At 36.9% G+C, this 16,575-nt stretch overlaps 1 protein-coding gene across 7 annotated transcripts in view; it reads right to left on the minus strand.

The window, feature by feature from the left end:
- The window catches only part of bcas3 (BCAS3 microtubule associated cell migration factor), a 254,043-nt gene that overhangs the window by 216,309 nt on the left and 21,159 nt on the right, over positions 1-16,575 (minus strand). For all 7 annotated transcript variants that reach the window (XR_013195948.1, XM_077208302.1, XM_077208300.1 and 4 more), the window contains exons 8-10: positions 5,301-5,408; positions 5,110-5,186; positions 865-941 (exon numbers count right to left, since the gene is read on the minus strand). Coding sequence is in view for 6 of the 7 variants with exons in the window: in XM_077208302.1 (XP_077064417.1) it covers positions 865-941; positions 5,110-5,186; positions 5,301-5,408 (262 nt within the window). In the remaining variant the exon portion in view is untranslated. The remainder of the gene's footprint in view (positions 1-864; positions 942-5,109; positions 5,187-5,300; positions 5,409-16,575) is intronic.

The following is a 16,575-nucleotide window of genomic DNA, read 5'->3' on the forward strand; positions in this document are numbered from 1 at the left end:
GGAGAGTCTGTGTGTGCGAGGCTTGTCTGTGATCCAACAAATGCCTGCATTGAAATTGCGAGTGTACTGCGTGAAGAAAACAACTTAAGTTTACAGCGTTTCATTGGCATTACTACATTAAACTACAATATATAATGTTGAATAGAATGTATAATAAAATAAGGCAATATTTATGGCTACTGATAATGCCAAATGTCTGATTTTAACAGTAAAAAAAGGGCCTACATTTTTTAAATAAATGTAGTCAGAGACAGTGTGCAAGCATATGAGTGAAACATAATTTTGCATTTTCAGCTTCAGAATCACGAACATTTTTATTCTGGTGTCACTATTGCCTTGTGCATTGAGGACCAAGACCAAGTCCAAGCCTATTTAAGTCCATCCCTAATGTAACAGCAAATTTAGCATTTCAACAAAACATCAATAATCAACAATACATTTGTGTTAACTTTTTACCATGTCTTAGAAGTAATAATAATAATAATAATAAACCTTTTCTTTATTTTGGCTTAAAATATCGCAATAGTATCGTATCGTGAGTAGTATTTGCGTTTTCGCAGTAACCCAAACTGTCTCAAATAGTGACTTGAGTGCATTGTTACACCCCAATGTAAAGAATATCTATTTCATGACGATAAATATAATAATAATAATAATAATAATAATAATAGTAATAATAATAAAATAAATAATACATTCATTCAAAAATAAAATAAAAGATCAACTATAACAGAAAAAGTAAGAACAATAAAATAAAATATAAAATGAAATAAAATAAAATAAAATACCTAGTTTGGTTGTCTTTCTGAAAATCAGTGTTTTGGTACATCTGGAGTTCTTTAAAATATTTTATGTTTGCACTACCTTGTTCTCAGCATAGGCCAACCACCGGCTTCCCAGAGCTATAGGGTTGAGGTTGGGCCCAGGACAGGGGTAGCAGCCTGCAACAAAAAGGAAAGCACACAAATATAACAAGAGATAAACTAAATGCCAGGACAAAGAGGACAAAAATAATCCATCATAGCAGCATCTTGTCCAAGACTGTGTTTTACTAGAGCTTAGGGTTAGAGTAATACCAGAGGTTAAATACGGGGTATGGCATTTTGTGACAGTAGAATGTCTCCTCAGCTTATTAATTACCAGACAGATTGACCCATGAGAGCAATACAGCCATATAATCCTTACCGATCCCACATGCCATGATAATGTAGCCGTATCTCACATGGACACATTCAAACAGGGCAAACACGCAAGCAAATGCAAATCAGATAAGGTCTTATTAAACTAAAACCTTATAAACAAGCACAGAAATACCAAACTTCTTTCTCCGCCCTCGCAAACGGAAAGGTTACGAAAGTGCATATCGCAGTGTGAAGTGTGCTGACAGTAATTTATAGCATAGAGTGAATATAAAATATATGCAGGCAGTAATTTAGGGTGCATAGTCAGGATCTGAAACTTGGGTGAATGGGGCTTGAGGTAAGCCACAAGCACAGTAGACCAAAAGCCTTTTGTGCCTTTCCAAGGCGGAGGGAGCCGATGCAGTGAGATAACAAATGTTTAACACATCCTGTGAGCTAGACTTGGGGGATTTTCACTATTATTTTCAGATCTCGCAGCCAGAGAGAGATGACCTCACTCAAAAAACACAATGGATTATGTTTCCATCTTAACTTTAGTTAAAGTTTAGTAATTTTGTTGTGTTTTTGACATTTCCATTTTTTAAAATGTGTTTACAGAAGGGCTACTCACGCTTTCAATGCAGGATTCCTTGGATCTGTAACACAGATAGACTCTCCCGCAATTAATGCAGTAAAAATATAAGAACCATCTAAAACGCTTTGAATAATCATACTACTAAAACTAAATGTGATATGGTGATTTCAATTATGTTTGTGCTTTTACTTTGAGGAGTGCAGGAGATGATCAATGCAATCACTCACAGTTCTAATCGCAAGAAAGCATGTCAAAATGACTAGGCCCATTTACAAAGTGTAAGGTCATCCAAAATTTTGAGTCCTGCATTTACTCACTCTCATGTTGTTTTTGCGCGTCACTCAAGCATTTGAATGTCCATGTGTAATATGCGTGCCCATAAATCTGTTCATCATATAAAGCCATCGTGTCTCTTCATTAGACTTGAATTTGGATTAGACCACTTGATTGATTATTTGTACGATGTCTTCTAGACATTTTTTGGAGGAATGAACTTTAAATAGAGGGACAGAAATCTCTCAGGTTTCATAAAAAATATCTTCATTTGTGTTTGGAAGTTGAACGAAAATTCTATCATAGGGCTGGGCAATAAAACGGTATCGTTATTTATCGTCGGTACACCATTGCCGGAAACGATATAAAAATTTTTTCCATATAACGCTCAATATTTTCATTCAAATGCGCGCGCGACCACCTCAACAATGCCCAACTTAAATTGGCAAGCGCAATGAAAGCGGAATGAAACTGCGCTATTTTTTTGTGCTTCATGGACCGTTTATCAGTTTGGACCATCAATGTCATTGCAGCGCGAGCCGATCTTGATCAAGAGACACTGTAACTACACAGCGCTAAGAGAAGCAGTAAAGGAAGCATTTGAATTCACCACAGAAGTAATAACATCCCTGCGAGATCTAAAGTTAGTGAGAAACATTCAAATTTCTCAGTTATTAACGGATCAAACAGCCATTAAGTCACATTGTGCCATTAAGTCCACAGATCAGCAACATTCAAAATGGATTTATTTAATGTAGTAACACTAACTGTAAGTTAACCATGGTAGTTTGGCAGGAACAGTAAAATGTTTTCAAGTACGACACACAGCTTTTTCCAGCACTTCAAAACTCAAATATTATCATATTAAAATGTTATTTTTAATGTGATGACCAAAACATTATTTGTTCATCCTTCAAATATTACCCCCATTTATAAAACTAAAAGTTTCAAGATGTAGGAAAACTCACACCTATTTAAAAAAAAAAAAAAAATTTTTTAAATCAAGGAAATTTCTCTGGTACGTTTCCGATACAAAAAGATAGAAATGCCAAACCGTGACACCACTATGTCCTATTGACCCGAACTGTGAATTTTGTGAACCGTTACATCCCTACTTAATACAGATGTTTATCTGCCTCGAAGTTTGCCTTGATTGTTCTACGTTTACACTTTTACATCGCACACATTTTGTAACATTTTATTTAAGTTCAAGAGTTTCTTTAAACTTTAAACCTACTTTTTTTCTTAATATAAGACAGAGAAGATATTTTTTTTTACATTTTATTTTTGACTGCTAAAACTAATATAATTTGTTGCTTAACTTAATAATGTGGATAAATAAAATAAAAAACAGTGGTTTAAATTCAAACTTTTCTACTTGTCTTTAAAAAAAAAGGTTATAAAAATGTCAATAATAATAATCAATAATCAATACTGAACAATATGAAACATTATATCGAGATAATTTTTTTTGCTATATTGCAGAGCCCTAAGCCCTATTCGCACGAGATTTTTATTTTACAAATTATAGACATGGCCGATTCGCACGGGATTAAGATCACAAACAACCTCCGCAATTATTACAAATGACTAGAGGTCACCAGGTAATACTTATCCCCATGCGAATAGGGCTCTAAATTGAAATGACATGAGAGTTTTTGGGTGAATTATACCTTATAGTTACAGTAAGCTGAACACTGGAAAAAACTTTATATCGCAAATTATATCACTTACATCAACAATACATATTATCACATTTTTATACCGCGATATCTCAATATAACAATGTATTGTTACACCCCTAGCACTGAGTCGTAATTGCATTCTTGAAAGAGGAAAAAAACACACATTTTATATCTTATTTTGACATTCTGCAATAATGTTAAATACCAGTAAATAAAATGAAACGTTTACAAACATAAACACTATGAATGTGTATTTTAGTTGCCCTCACTCCAGACTCCACAACAAATAATTAAAATTCAACAGTATTCAGAAAAGAACAGGAATAAAAAATATATAAGTATAAAACAAACATAAATTATAATAGCATTCATTATATAAACAACACATAAAACAACAAATATAAACACATTATAAACAGCAAGTTCATTCAGAGCCAAATTGAAACTATGGGCATAAGGTTAATGCGCTACACAAATACATTTCTTACGTATTTCTCTCTTATTTAGCACAAATCCAAATGTGTACGCTTTGAAATAAGTCGCAGCTTGTTTCAGATAAATCAAAAATGCATTTTTAATCCCGGAAATTACGGTAACTAAATTGGTGGTTTCAGTTTTTTATTGTTTAGTTAACTATAATAACCCTTTTTTTTCAGCCTGTTACTTTAAAAAATAAGTCAAGTCTTGTTCTTCCTATGTTGAGGAAGCTTTAGAGAAGCAATTAATGATGTAAAGGGTTATTGACCGTCCCCGTTTCCTGTGGCGCAGACATTGACGGGGAAGTCGGATAGACAATGAGAGCCATTAAAATAAAGCTAATAGCAATTTACAACAGACGATTGCTTAAGTGGGCAGCAGAGGCCTGGTTATATTTGGTGACATGGACAATGTATTTTTCTGAAACCATACACAGTTGTGCGCACATGACAGTTGGGACCTTATGAGTAGCATCCCCTTCAAGAGTGCAAAAAAAAACATTTGGATTTTGCCTGTGGTCTGGCCTGGAGGAGAGGAAATGGCTCTTTAAGTGCTAGAGCTGGGCTGAGTGACAATATGCATTTGTTTGTTATTGTTTAAACGACGCAATGACGGTTTGACACAGACAGTTTCTGGTAATGCCCAACTCTGACACATTGTAAAACAAAGCCATTTCTGTAAACAAGCAGGCCTGTGGATTTGTGGACGAGCTTTGATATCATATAGCCCTGAGGAGTGACACAGGGGAAAACGGCTCCGTTGGTGTGACAGCACGTATAAGGGTTGAGCGGGGTTTTGTGGGTTTAATGAAGTCAGTGTGAGAAGAGGATTAATCAAGACTAGGTTTCCTGTTTTGCGAAGCTGCAGATCAAAGAGGCAGAGAAAACTTGTGTCGGAGACTAGAGAAGGTCATGAAAGGTCAAGTTCAGCAGACACATCTATAACATGAAGAACTTACTTGTGACAAAGAACTTTTTCATAAAGGTGCAGCTGTCAAAGGCAGCGATCTTTTCTTGAAGACTAACAACGAGGATCCTATGGCCATCAGGGGATGGAGATGGGGGGAAAAATAATAAAGTATATATAAGCTTAATGTTGCATTTAAAATGATTACAAGGTGAAGTGCAGGACACACGTGTGTAAACACACCTTTTGTTGCAGTAAAGATCATAGATGGGCGTTTTAAACTGAATGGACTTGACCATCTCTCCTGTCCTCAAGGAATAAAGGTCCACACAACAATAAGGGGGACTTGTCCTGCAAAACACACACAGAGCAGCGATTAGTTAAGGCACGTTCACACCAAGGACGATAACTATAAGGATAACAATAAAGATATTGTTCTAAAATTTGTTCTCAATATTAAAGAATAGCAGAGTTCACACCACAACTATAACGATAACGGCAAAGAGATAACGGTGATCGTTGGAATCACTTTCAGAACGATTTTATCCAGCTTATGAACGATAAAAACACTGACAATCAGAAACCATCAGCTTTAATGAGCTCGAGCACTTAAAGTGCTTAGAATAAACAGAACGATATCGTCTGTTGGTGTGGACGCTAATATAGTTATAGCTATCTTTATAGTTATCATTCTAGCTATCTTTATAGTTATCGTTCTTGGTGCTAACGGGCCTCTAGTCTGCTTAACTACATTACATGTAAACTAATGTCAAATAATCTAGGAAGTGAGTTGAAATCATGGTCTAGTTGTTAACAAAAATGCTCCAGACACATATTCAGTAAAACATTATATTTATGCATTATATTGATCATAAGTGAGAGTAAAAACATTTCTATTTCTAGGCTGTTCTTTTAAACTTTCTATTTATCAAAGAATCCAGAAAAATAGGTATCCTGGTTTCCACAAAAATCAGCATTTAAGAATAATTTCTGAAGGATTGTGAGACGGACTGGAGTAATGGCTGCTGAAAATTCGGCTTTGTCATCACAGAATAAATTACATTTTAAAATAAATAAATATAAAAAACTGCTTGGTGAGCATAAGAGAGTTCTTTTTTTTCTTTTTTACCACTTTAAAAGTCTTACAGACCACAAACCTTTAAAAACAAAACAAAAAAAGCTGCTACGAATATTACCATGAATATTGCTACTACGAATGTAATTTGCAATAATACTAAACCCAATGTTTAAGTTCATGAAGAATAAAAACACATTACAAAACCAAGTCCCGCCAACAGGTCAGAAACTTTCTCACACTCACATCCTGCAGTTATTTCCTCTCTACCTTCATCAAGTAGATGAGAGTTAAGAGAAAGCAGTGGCTGTCGCTTGTGTTGAAGGCAGATATTAATCTTCATTAGGCATTCCGCACTGAGCTGGCACAGCCTGGCCTGCCATATTAACCATCTTAACAGAATGTTTCTGGTAAGACGCTGTGCTGGGCACTTTGCTTTCCGCAGGATATTAGTCTTGTAGTAATATGCATGGCATCAGCACTGCCCAACCCGGGAGGACTGGATCCGAATACCAATCCAACAAGTCAGGTATTCTGTTGGAGCCGTGGCTAAGTGTACATAAGTTGCTCAAACCACAATAATAAACTTAAGGATACATGGAGTCTAACTATAGACGAAGCTGGAACTGAAGAGGCCGGGTTATTGACACTGACTCTGAGCTGATCAAGCACTCCACGTAAATGAAAATGATCAATAGCCTGTGCTTCATTGACAAAACAATTGGCTTTGAAGGCAAACACTAATGATTTCACTGTGTCTGACTCTTAATTCGACCGACTGTCTGCCGCTTCACAAGAAGTGATTATATCATGCATCATAGATTAGCATTAACATACTTTGGCAATAAAATATATGGTGCATAGTGCTGCAGCATTATTGGCTATGCTACTAATGTAACAGCTTCAGTGAAAACAAGGGTTTGACAGGGTTTGGTCTATTGACTGATGTTCTGATGTCAAGAAGGCCATCATAAAACAGTTTATAGATCCGATCCTAGATACTGATTGGCCAATACAACATTCCGGCTTTAATAGTCAAATCTACGACTCAAAAGAAGGCTCATCTTGCATTTTTAAAAGTTGAAGTGTTTTAACTTGTCAGAGAGTCTTAAAACTACAATGTTCGTTGCAGGATGCGCAAAAAAACAATGAGACGTGACACAACGGCAAAAAAGTCCATCTGCATATATATGGATAGCAACAGTGCTGCAGGGGGGATGAATATATAGATACAACTTTTACGAGAGGATTTTTATCATGGAAACTACATCTAAAGCACAGGATGTTGTTGCTAATTAAAGAACCAGTACAAAAGAACTGGAAAAACAATAGAAATAAATAATAATATTTATTATATTTAATAGTCTATAATCTCACTAATCAACTATTTGGTTGTTAGACAACTAGCTAATCATAATTAGCCATCAATACAAGCAAACTTTCAAGCGGAAGGATTTAATACAATTGCACTGAATTTAGTCAAATGATATCATCATGAAAATTATTGTATTCATATTCAACATAGCACATCCTTTTGTATTCTGTAATTCACCCAATTCTTTGTTTAACCATTTTTAATGTTGGAAAATTTAGATTTACTACATTCATAATTTACAAGCATGCAAACACTAGATAAAACAGCACGGACAGCATGTCGAGGAAACAACTCTTTTTTTCCCCCCCAAACATGCACGTATCAGTTTTTACAAAGCAGCCAAGACATCAGACCACAAATTGTGGAACATGGAAGTACTTAAACCATAAATGAAAAAAGCTGTGGTGTGTCTCAACATCCTATACTTTACAGTTCTGATTCTGAGTTATGAAGAGCCAGGGAGGTTTTTAATTTGTCATTACTTTCACAGACAGTGAGTGATCTCTGAGTGAAGTCGTGACGATTGCAAATCCAGCCTGTACTTTGAGCATGTTCCCAAACAGCTGCCATTTGAGCCACTTCTCCTCAGCGATCTGGCTTGAGCTCAGGGTGGACAGATTGCACATAATGTTTTTAAGAGACCATGATACTGTCTAGGAGCAGGAGGCTCGCTGAGTGTGATAGACATCCCATTCTCAATGTCTGAAAGGTCAAGCCTGCAGCTGAGACTCAGTGTCTCAAATCCTTTGGTGACTGATGGAATCAGTGTCAATGACAAAAAAGAGGGTCCACGTAGGGCCTCTGTTTAATCTATTTTATCGATTAACTCGAATGTGTCGGTTTTCTCTTTAACATCCGCCGACGCTCCCCTCTGGGCTCCCGTAGTTCCAAACTATACACAAACAACATGGCAAATGAACAAGACCATAGAAGCACAAGCCCACCCGCCAAAAACATTTACAAACTGAATCCGCTGAGCTGCCAATTCTCACGAATTCACTGTGAGACTCACGCAATTGTCACTTTTTACACGCAAAAATCGCGAAGCAAAGAGGACACTGACACCGACGGACAAGAAAGAGAATGTTACTATTGATATGAAACAAATTCTCAGCTCTCAGATTCTGTCAATTTAATTACGAAATTCAAACAATAAACACCGCTTTGGCGCTTGTAAATGTGACGAGACAGATCACTGACAGATCTCATTTCAAGCGGCACGTGAAACGATCATCTGTTACTCTTTACTACGAAGTTACTTAGTAAATAAACACGAATGATCAATAGGTAATTTAAAAGATACAGTTCAACTTACGGAAATGTAATAAAATCGGTCGATCAGTGTTTTTCAACCGCGGAAAAAGGTCCATAAACAATGTCACGTAACGTTACATTTACCTCAGGAAAGCCATTTAATTACCATAGCACTTTTTTCCTATATCATTAAAATATTATAACATTGTTACAATAAAAAACGCATTATATTTAATTTGAGATGTTATTTTTAACCTTTAATAGTAATACCAGCTGACAGGGATCTGTATGTTTAAAGCATTAGGTGAGATAAAAAAAATTTGGAGAAAAATTAACATTAATGCATCTACTGTACCCTAATATTTATCCAAAGGAATCGATATTGAATCAAGATACAAAATCAAATTACAAGAATTGAATTGAAATTGTGAAGTTTGTGTCAAGCAATAATAAAAACAGTAGCATACCAGTCATTGTACAATGTAAACATTGTGTTGTCACTAAACTCAATAAAATTCTGTTTAGTTACCAAATGTTTTGACAATCACAATTAACTTAATGTGATGCAAGTTTTTTTTTTAGTTTTTTTACATACCCCCCAATCCACCCATTTTATGTTATGTTATGTTATATTTTCACTGTTTACAAAGGCAGGGCCTAGTTTGTTGTTTCTGATTGCACTTTAACCCCAAGGAGGAAATCCAAATCAAATCCCAGATGGGAAAATCAGAACAAAATAAAGTTAAAACTTGTTTTGAACAATTTCTTTGTCATCTGCAGATTGATTTTAATTAGGGGGGAATTTAAGGAATAATGTCATATGGTGCATCCATTAACTAAAAAATATATATTTTGGTAATATTTTTAAATATTTACATTTTTCTTTGCATACATGCAAATGCACACATCTTAATTATAATTTCCACAAAAAATGTATATATTTATATATATACATTTGAATGAATACATATGAATTTGGAGTGGTTGTTGGTGCCTTTGAACGTGGCGTGGTTGTTGGTGCCAGACAGGCTGGTCTGACTATTTCAGAAAATGCTGATATACAGGGATTTTCACAACCATCACTAGGGTTTACAGAGAATGGTCTGAAAATAAGAAAATATCAAGTGAGTGGAAGTTCTGTGGACGAAAATGCCTTGTTGATGCCAGAGGTCAGGGGAATTTAGGCAGTTCTGAAGGCAATCCGGTACTAGCAAGGTGTACCTAATAAAGTGGCCAGTGGGTGTATACATATTAAATATCATGAATTTAAATTCATTAATATAATTTTTGGGGACTAACCTTGCCATGTCTGCTGTGTGAACATAGCTTAAGTGTGTCAAATGGACTGTGGAAATCTGCAAACGCTATTAGTCTGTATTTTATTCTCCTCTGGTGTCCTTTATAGCTGTGGGCGCTTGAGGTCTCAGCAAGAGAGACAGCTATCTACAAAGAAACTATCATCATGGCTAAAACCCCCACTGGATTCAGACACCAAGATTAATAGGAGCATTTAACTTCCTAAACTTGTCTTAGAGCCACTATTCATTGATTTCAATATAATCTGGGTCAGATCAATCCAATTTAAAGCGTTTTAGAGCCAATGTGACACAAATGATATGCTCCCAGATTGATTAACGGGACAATGATAGCCTTGAAAAAAGAATCATCAAATTGGCCACTTCAATTGTTTGCCTTTTTGCATTGTAACTAATGGCCCACTTCTAATGGATGCAGTGCACGCTCAACATAATACAATTTCCTCTCGCTGAGAATCGAGACTTCGATTTGAAAGCGTCAGTAAATTTCAATTATCGTTATAAAATCATATCAGCGTTTCAGTGTAGCACACTTTTAGGTGATATTGAGCACAGATATTATGACCTGTCCCATGGCTTCAGTCATCCGACTTTATATATGTCACTTTCATCCAGGCCATTTCTTTAGCAAAGGCCAAGTTAATAAATAAACTAAATCTGATTAACATAGGGTCATAAAAGTTATTGTGTATTAACTTTTTAATGGCATAATTTTTGAGGATAAAGAGCAGAGAAAAATTTCCTGTTCAAAATCAGGTTATTTCTCACTGAAATGCACTGAGTGTTTCAAAAAAATAGTCAGTATTTTTTGTTTTATTTGCCACAATTATTTTACATACTGGAAGTGAGGGTGACCTGCACTCACAAGTTCAAGTCTGCTAAATTCAAACGTCTTTATTCGGCTTGACTTAACTTCACAATACATCAAACGTGAATATCCACAATCTCAACTGCGAGTCTAATAGCTGGGTATCTCACAAAACTTCCCAAGACACACCTGCAAAATCCATATCCCCTCAACATTGTAAGACAATAAAAAAAGGCCTTTTTTCTGGTCTCAGACTCCCTCGTGGTAACCAAATGGGAAAAGTCAATCTCGAGTGGAACATTAACAATTTTTACAGTTAAGGTCAGGCTTAAATTTAGCAACACATATGTTTACAATGGTAATCACGCACATTACGCCACTATGTGACAAGCTAGCCAACTCATCACTTTAATAATCTCGTAAACTTTTTGATGTCTGTATTTTAGCATGACTCTGAACCCTGTTAGATGACCATTTTGGTGCCTTTAACATTGTAAGGTTTAAATCATTTCACTATCCTGAACGGAAACTGTCAAGGGGAAAGGAATATAAAATAGGAAGTCTGGAAACGCAGATCAGCGCTAGCGAGTAAATCCATTTATAGGGCGACGTCATCGCATTTTGGCTTCGGCTACTTTACAAGCTTTCCGAATACGAACAGACAATTACATGCTCTGGAAATGCAAAACAAATACTGCCTTACCAAATAAAATACCAGGAGACCTTCTGAGAAGCACACCACAGAACATAGTGTGGAGCTTAATTCACTAACTAAACTCAATAAACATGCCATTAATAAAAATAAGAATAAATCTGTTAAAAGTGGACAAAGTTTAAGTCTGTTTAAAATTTGAATCATCTAAAACTGCGATAAACCCAACCAGTGTAAAGTAATAAACATAATGAATATAATAAATAAATAAACATTAAAGCTGCAGTAGGCAGTTTTGAGAAAATGTTGACTTAGCCTGAAAATTTGAACAAGCACAACTTACAGGTCCAACCCCCTTGCTCTCTGCTGCGCTACAGCCCTCCCTCCACAGCGGAGCCTGCCGTGAACACGCAGGCTAGTAAGCAGGACCACCGATAACGGCGGATTATAAACAGTTATGGAACATTCACTAATAGGGACGAAACATCAACAATATGCTTTACATTGACTATGGCCTGCCCATACTTTGACTACAAACTTGGTCCTCAAATCATTATGTATTTTGCCATACATGTAACTTTATAACGTTGCACTCTTTCTATAAGTTATATATAGCTAGTAAGATAACATTAAAGGATTAGTTCACTTTTAAAAAAACTTTTGCTGATAATTTACTCACCCCCATGTCATCCAAGATGTCCATGTCTTTCTTTCTTCAGTCGAAAACAAATTAAGGTTTTTGATGAAAACATTCCAGGATTTTTCTCCATATAATGGACTTCATTGGGTACCAAACGGTCCAAGGTCCAAATGACAGTTTCAGTGCAGCTTCAAAGGGCTTTAAGCAATACCAGACGATGAATAAGGGTCTTATCTACCGAAACGATCGGTCATTTCAAAAATAAATAAAAAACTTTCAGTTTTATAAGCACAAATGCTCGACTTGCTCTGTTCTGTGATGCACGTTCGTGACTCTCCTGTTCGAACTCGTTCATCCAAATGAACAAATCTTTTTTCGAGTCATTTCGTTTGTTGAATGAACGAAATGACTCGAAAAAAGATTCGTTCATTTGGATGAACGAGTTCGAACAGGAGAGTCACGAACGATGGTACGCGCTCGCGCTATGCAAGAGAGGGTTGATCAGCGCGTACACGAGCGTGATTGACACTGCTAAGACATTCCTCCTGGCTCTAATTGGTTGTTTCTGACCGGGAGCGGTGTATTTCTGCAAACGGCAATAGGACCACTGGGAGGAGCTTGATTTTTTCACAGATTATGTGTCTCATATTCTACTGTCAGGACATAATGACAGTTTTAACAAATATTTGTTTACAAAAGTTACCTACTGCAGCTTTAAGATATGAAGATCTTTCATTATCCTCTTTGGCTTTTTGTTATTATTTGAGAAACATGGAAAACAGATGCTTAAAGTGTTAGACATTCCTTTTCAAAAGGTGTTTGAGCAAAATTAAGAAACCGACAAAACGCAATCTCTGGACTGTGATAAGTCCCTCGAGCCAGCATCGTATTGATTTATAAAAGCTATTTCAAAGTACGGCAATGTAAAAACACAGATGAAAACAATTACTCTATTTTTGTAGGCAACAAGTGAGGTGGGTGGTAACTGAGACATTTTTGAGAAAAAAAAAGCTGTCACAATTTTGCACCCTCTCTCTCTCTCTCTCGTTCTGCCCCTGTCTTTCTCAAGCCGAGCTTCAACACACAACAAACGCTGGCCACATCACAGGCTTCTTGGGGCCTGAGGGGGCCCTTTGATTCCAGCACGCCGTGGGCATTAGCGGGAAAGTAATTAGGGTAAAAAGTTCAACCGCAGCTCCATGTCTGCAGCACTGCCAGAAATACATTTCCTCCCCTTTCACTGAGCTCTACGCAGATTCACATGCATATTGGAAACACATTGAAATGAGGAGCCTGTTGCAGGGGCACTGGTGCTCTTGTACTGGTGTTTACAGCATTTAATTACTAAAAAAAAAAAAGTAACAGACGCTGGGAAGGGAGACAGGGATGGCGAGGTGGACAGGTCTGAGAACAGCTTCTCATACCTCAAATGTCCTTATGGATCAGGTCAAATTGCAAATCATTGGTTGGCATTAAAAGAACTATAAAAACCCTAATCCTTAAAATAATGCACTAGTAAAAAAATTAAATTACAAAAATCATTCACATCTTTAAAAAAAATCACTTAAGAAATGTAATGGCCACAATAGTTCTAAATTTGCACAATCATGAAAAGGATGATGTTACACGCCTGTGCATCTCCTCTGCAATTAATCGGAAAGATAAGGAGAAGTATGCTCACGGAAAACCGATCTGAGACAAGTGCCCTTGAAAAACAGGGAAAACTTCAAAGCCATGCGATTCTCATCCTCGGAGAGTTTGAATTATGTGGCCATCCAGTCAGCATGAAAAAGCACACAGGGATGATCTGAGATCCAACAATGCACCTGGCCTGAACTTTCCAAATAACTTGAAGGGTGGAGGATCCATCACAAGAAGGAAACGCATTCATCTTTAAAATGACTGTAAGAGTGAGGATTTTGTCTGTCAGACCTATCAACAGATCATAACGCCTACCTCAAATTACACTGAAACATGAAGCAAAACACAGATATGGTAAAACATGACAAATGACAGAGGAGAGAGAGAATGTGTGTGAGGCGGTGTGATAAACTTTTAACATTGTGTTCACTCCCTGAGCTTCCAAATAAAGAATTGGACATCTCTGATGATTCATGACCATAAAGAGGTTTTATTTTTTCTAATCTTTTTTAATGTCCACATAAGAAACCAAAAGTAAACACTGGTTTTATAGCAGACCCATGCATCAAATGCAATGGCAGAGGAGAGAGACAAACAGTCCTTCATATCTTGTGTGTGGGCCAAAAAATAGGCAACTGACCCAGAAGCATGAGAGAGAAGAAATATTACATGTCATCAACACTCTGGGTGTGTACACCCAAACTAAAAATGTAAAAATAGCTAAACAAACAATTCTAGCCACTTAATAAATGATCATTTAATTTATAATTCATAATAGATACAATGGCGACAATTACAATTTTGGGTAAACCGTCCCTTTAAATTTACTTTGGGAGACAGTAAAATCTGTTTGCAATGTTTTTGAATGATACTACATGTCTCCTATTTACCTTCACTTATCTCCGCAAGGTTGCACCCACCGAGCCAAGAGATCTCACAGTTCCAGGTGTGATGGCAAGAGGGTAACAGGCTCATGGGCTCTAAAAGCATCACTTCCCAATCCTCCCTTAATCCTGTGTCTAATACAAACGCACAGAGATTTATCATTTAATACACTTAAGAGGGATTTCTCACATCTCAATAAAAATGCAATGAAAAGCACAGCTTAATAGCACAGTAGGCTTTAGCTAAATCGCTTTAAAAATAGCCAGTGGACAACACTGGCTTTCCACTCCTCAAAGCCATTGTGTAATTAATAAGCAGGCAGTGGGTGCCAGCAGGACTTTGCATGGATATAGCTTTGAGTAAGGACAATTACGGCCAAGGTTAAAGAAAAAGGAAAAAGAGATCTCTTTGATAATACAGTGGGTTGATGCTCTGCTCTTCAGAGCCATACAGTGGGAGATTCACTGGACCTATGCCACCATCCCGGAGACAGGCACAGTGTGGCCGCCATGGAGTCAAAAGTCATGGCTCTATGCCAGCGAACCTCCACGTGTTGTAGTCCCTGACAGCAGTCCAGCTATAATCTCCAAAATGACAGAGGATTGCATTAGAGGATTGCAAAAAAAACATCCACATCCTCTCCATGGAGATCTGGAAATTTGAGGGGAAGGAAGAGAGGGCACTGTTTTCTGCCTGCCCAACGACTTAATTTCTCCGAAATCCAGAGAACAAAAGCAGGCCTCTTGAGAGGGTGAACTTTTACCCCTTTCAAACATACTCACTGCAGAGGCCACAAATGGTTAAATGACATGCTTTTAAATCCAGCTTAAAGAGCAATTTTTATTCCTTAGGTTCTGATACTGAGGATATACCAAATGTTTTGCAAGTAAATGGTAGTCATTTTTGGTAACCATTTATTTTTCATTAAACTTCCTTTCCTTTTTCAATCATTTCGATTTCTTTTTTTATTTTCTACTCATGGTTTTAATGTTGTTAGATTTCAGATCCATGAATTAATCAATTTACATATTTATTTTTGTTTGCTTGTTTTAAATAGATATGATTGACACGTTTTGGCACGAGAGAACACTGGCTCAACCTGGTCAGTGAAATACGTGTAGCCCTAATTAAAATAAAAAGAAAACAATGGTACTGTGGAAAACCAAATCCTTTCCAGATACAAGTGGGTTCCAACCGTGGATTGAATAGCACATTCATTCTTTGCTAATTTGCAAACCCTCCCAGCACTACAGAACACTATAGAAGGGCGGCATGTGTACTTTGCTGTCAGGAAATTCACCAGATCCATATGTTGTTTGGACTTAAGACATAATCCCTTCCATTGATAAAATTATGTTGAATGTGTCTGGATGGAGTTCTGCAACGAAGGATTTAGCACACATGCTTTTTCCTCTTTCTGGTTTTCCTTTAATTTGCAAATCTTGTAATCTAAGCCTAAAGCTGAGTGAACCAACTTCTAAACCAGCAGTGCTGTATCGGCCAAGACTGCAATCTGTTTTCCATTTGAGTGTCAAGACAGCATCCACACTGGTGGTTGACAAAAACTGTTATTTCAAAATGATTATATACTAAAAATCGTGTGAGGACTTTGGTAAGTTTATGAACTATTTCAGTAAAGGAGAAAGAAACTAGCACAGTGCAGCCTTTAAAAAAAAAGAAAAACACAGAGCTAGGCTATTTACCGAACACTTCTACTGGAACGTAGCGGCGGCAACACCATTCACCCGGAGGGAGAGAGTTATGGTTTTCAACACGAGGCATGTTTTCAGCATTAGACCAACCGTTGCTGGAGTACAAAGCCAAACCGCCAGAGCCTGTCTCCATGTCGGGGCGGACACGGCGCGTTTGGCT

Source organism: Siphateles boraxobius, unplaced genomic scaffold, assembly GCF_051911475.1.
Source record: "Siphateles boraxobius isolate OS27281-9 unplaced genomic scaffold, OSU_SipBor_1 6, whole genome shotgun sequence".
Classification (NCBI taxonomy): Eukaryota; Metazoa; Chordata; class Actinopteri; order Cypriniformes; family Leuciscidae; genus Siphateles; species Siphateles boraxobius.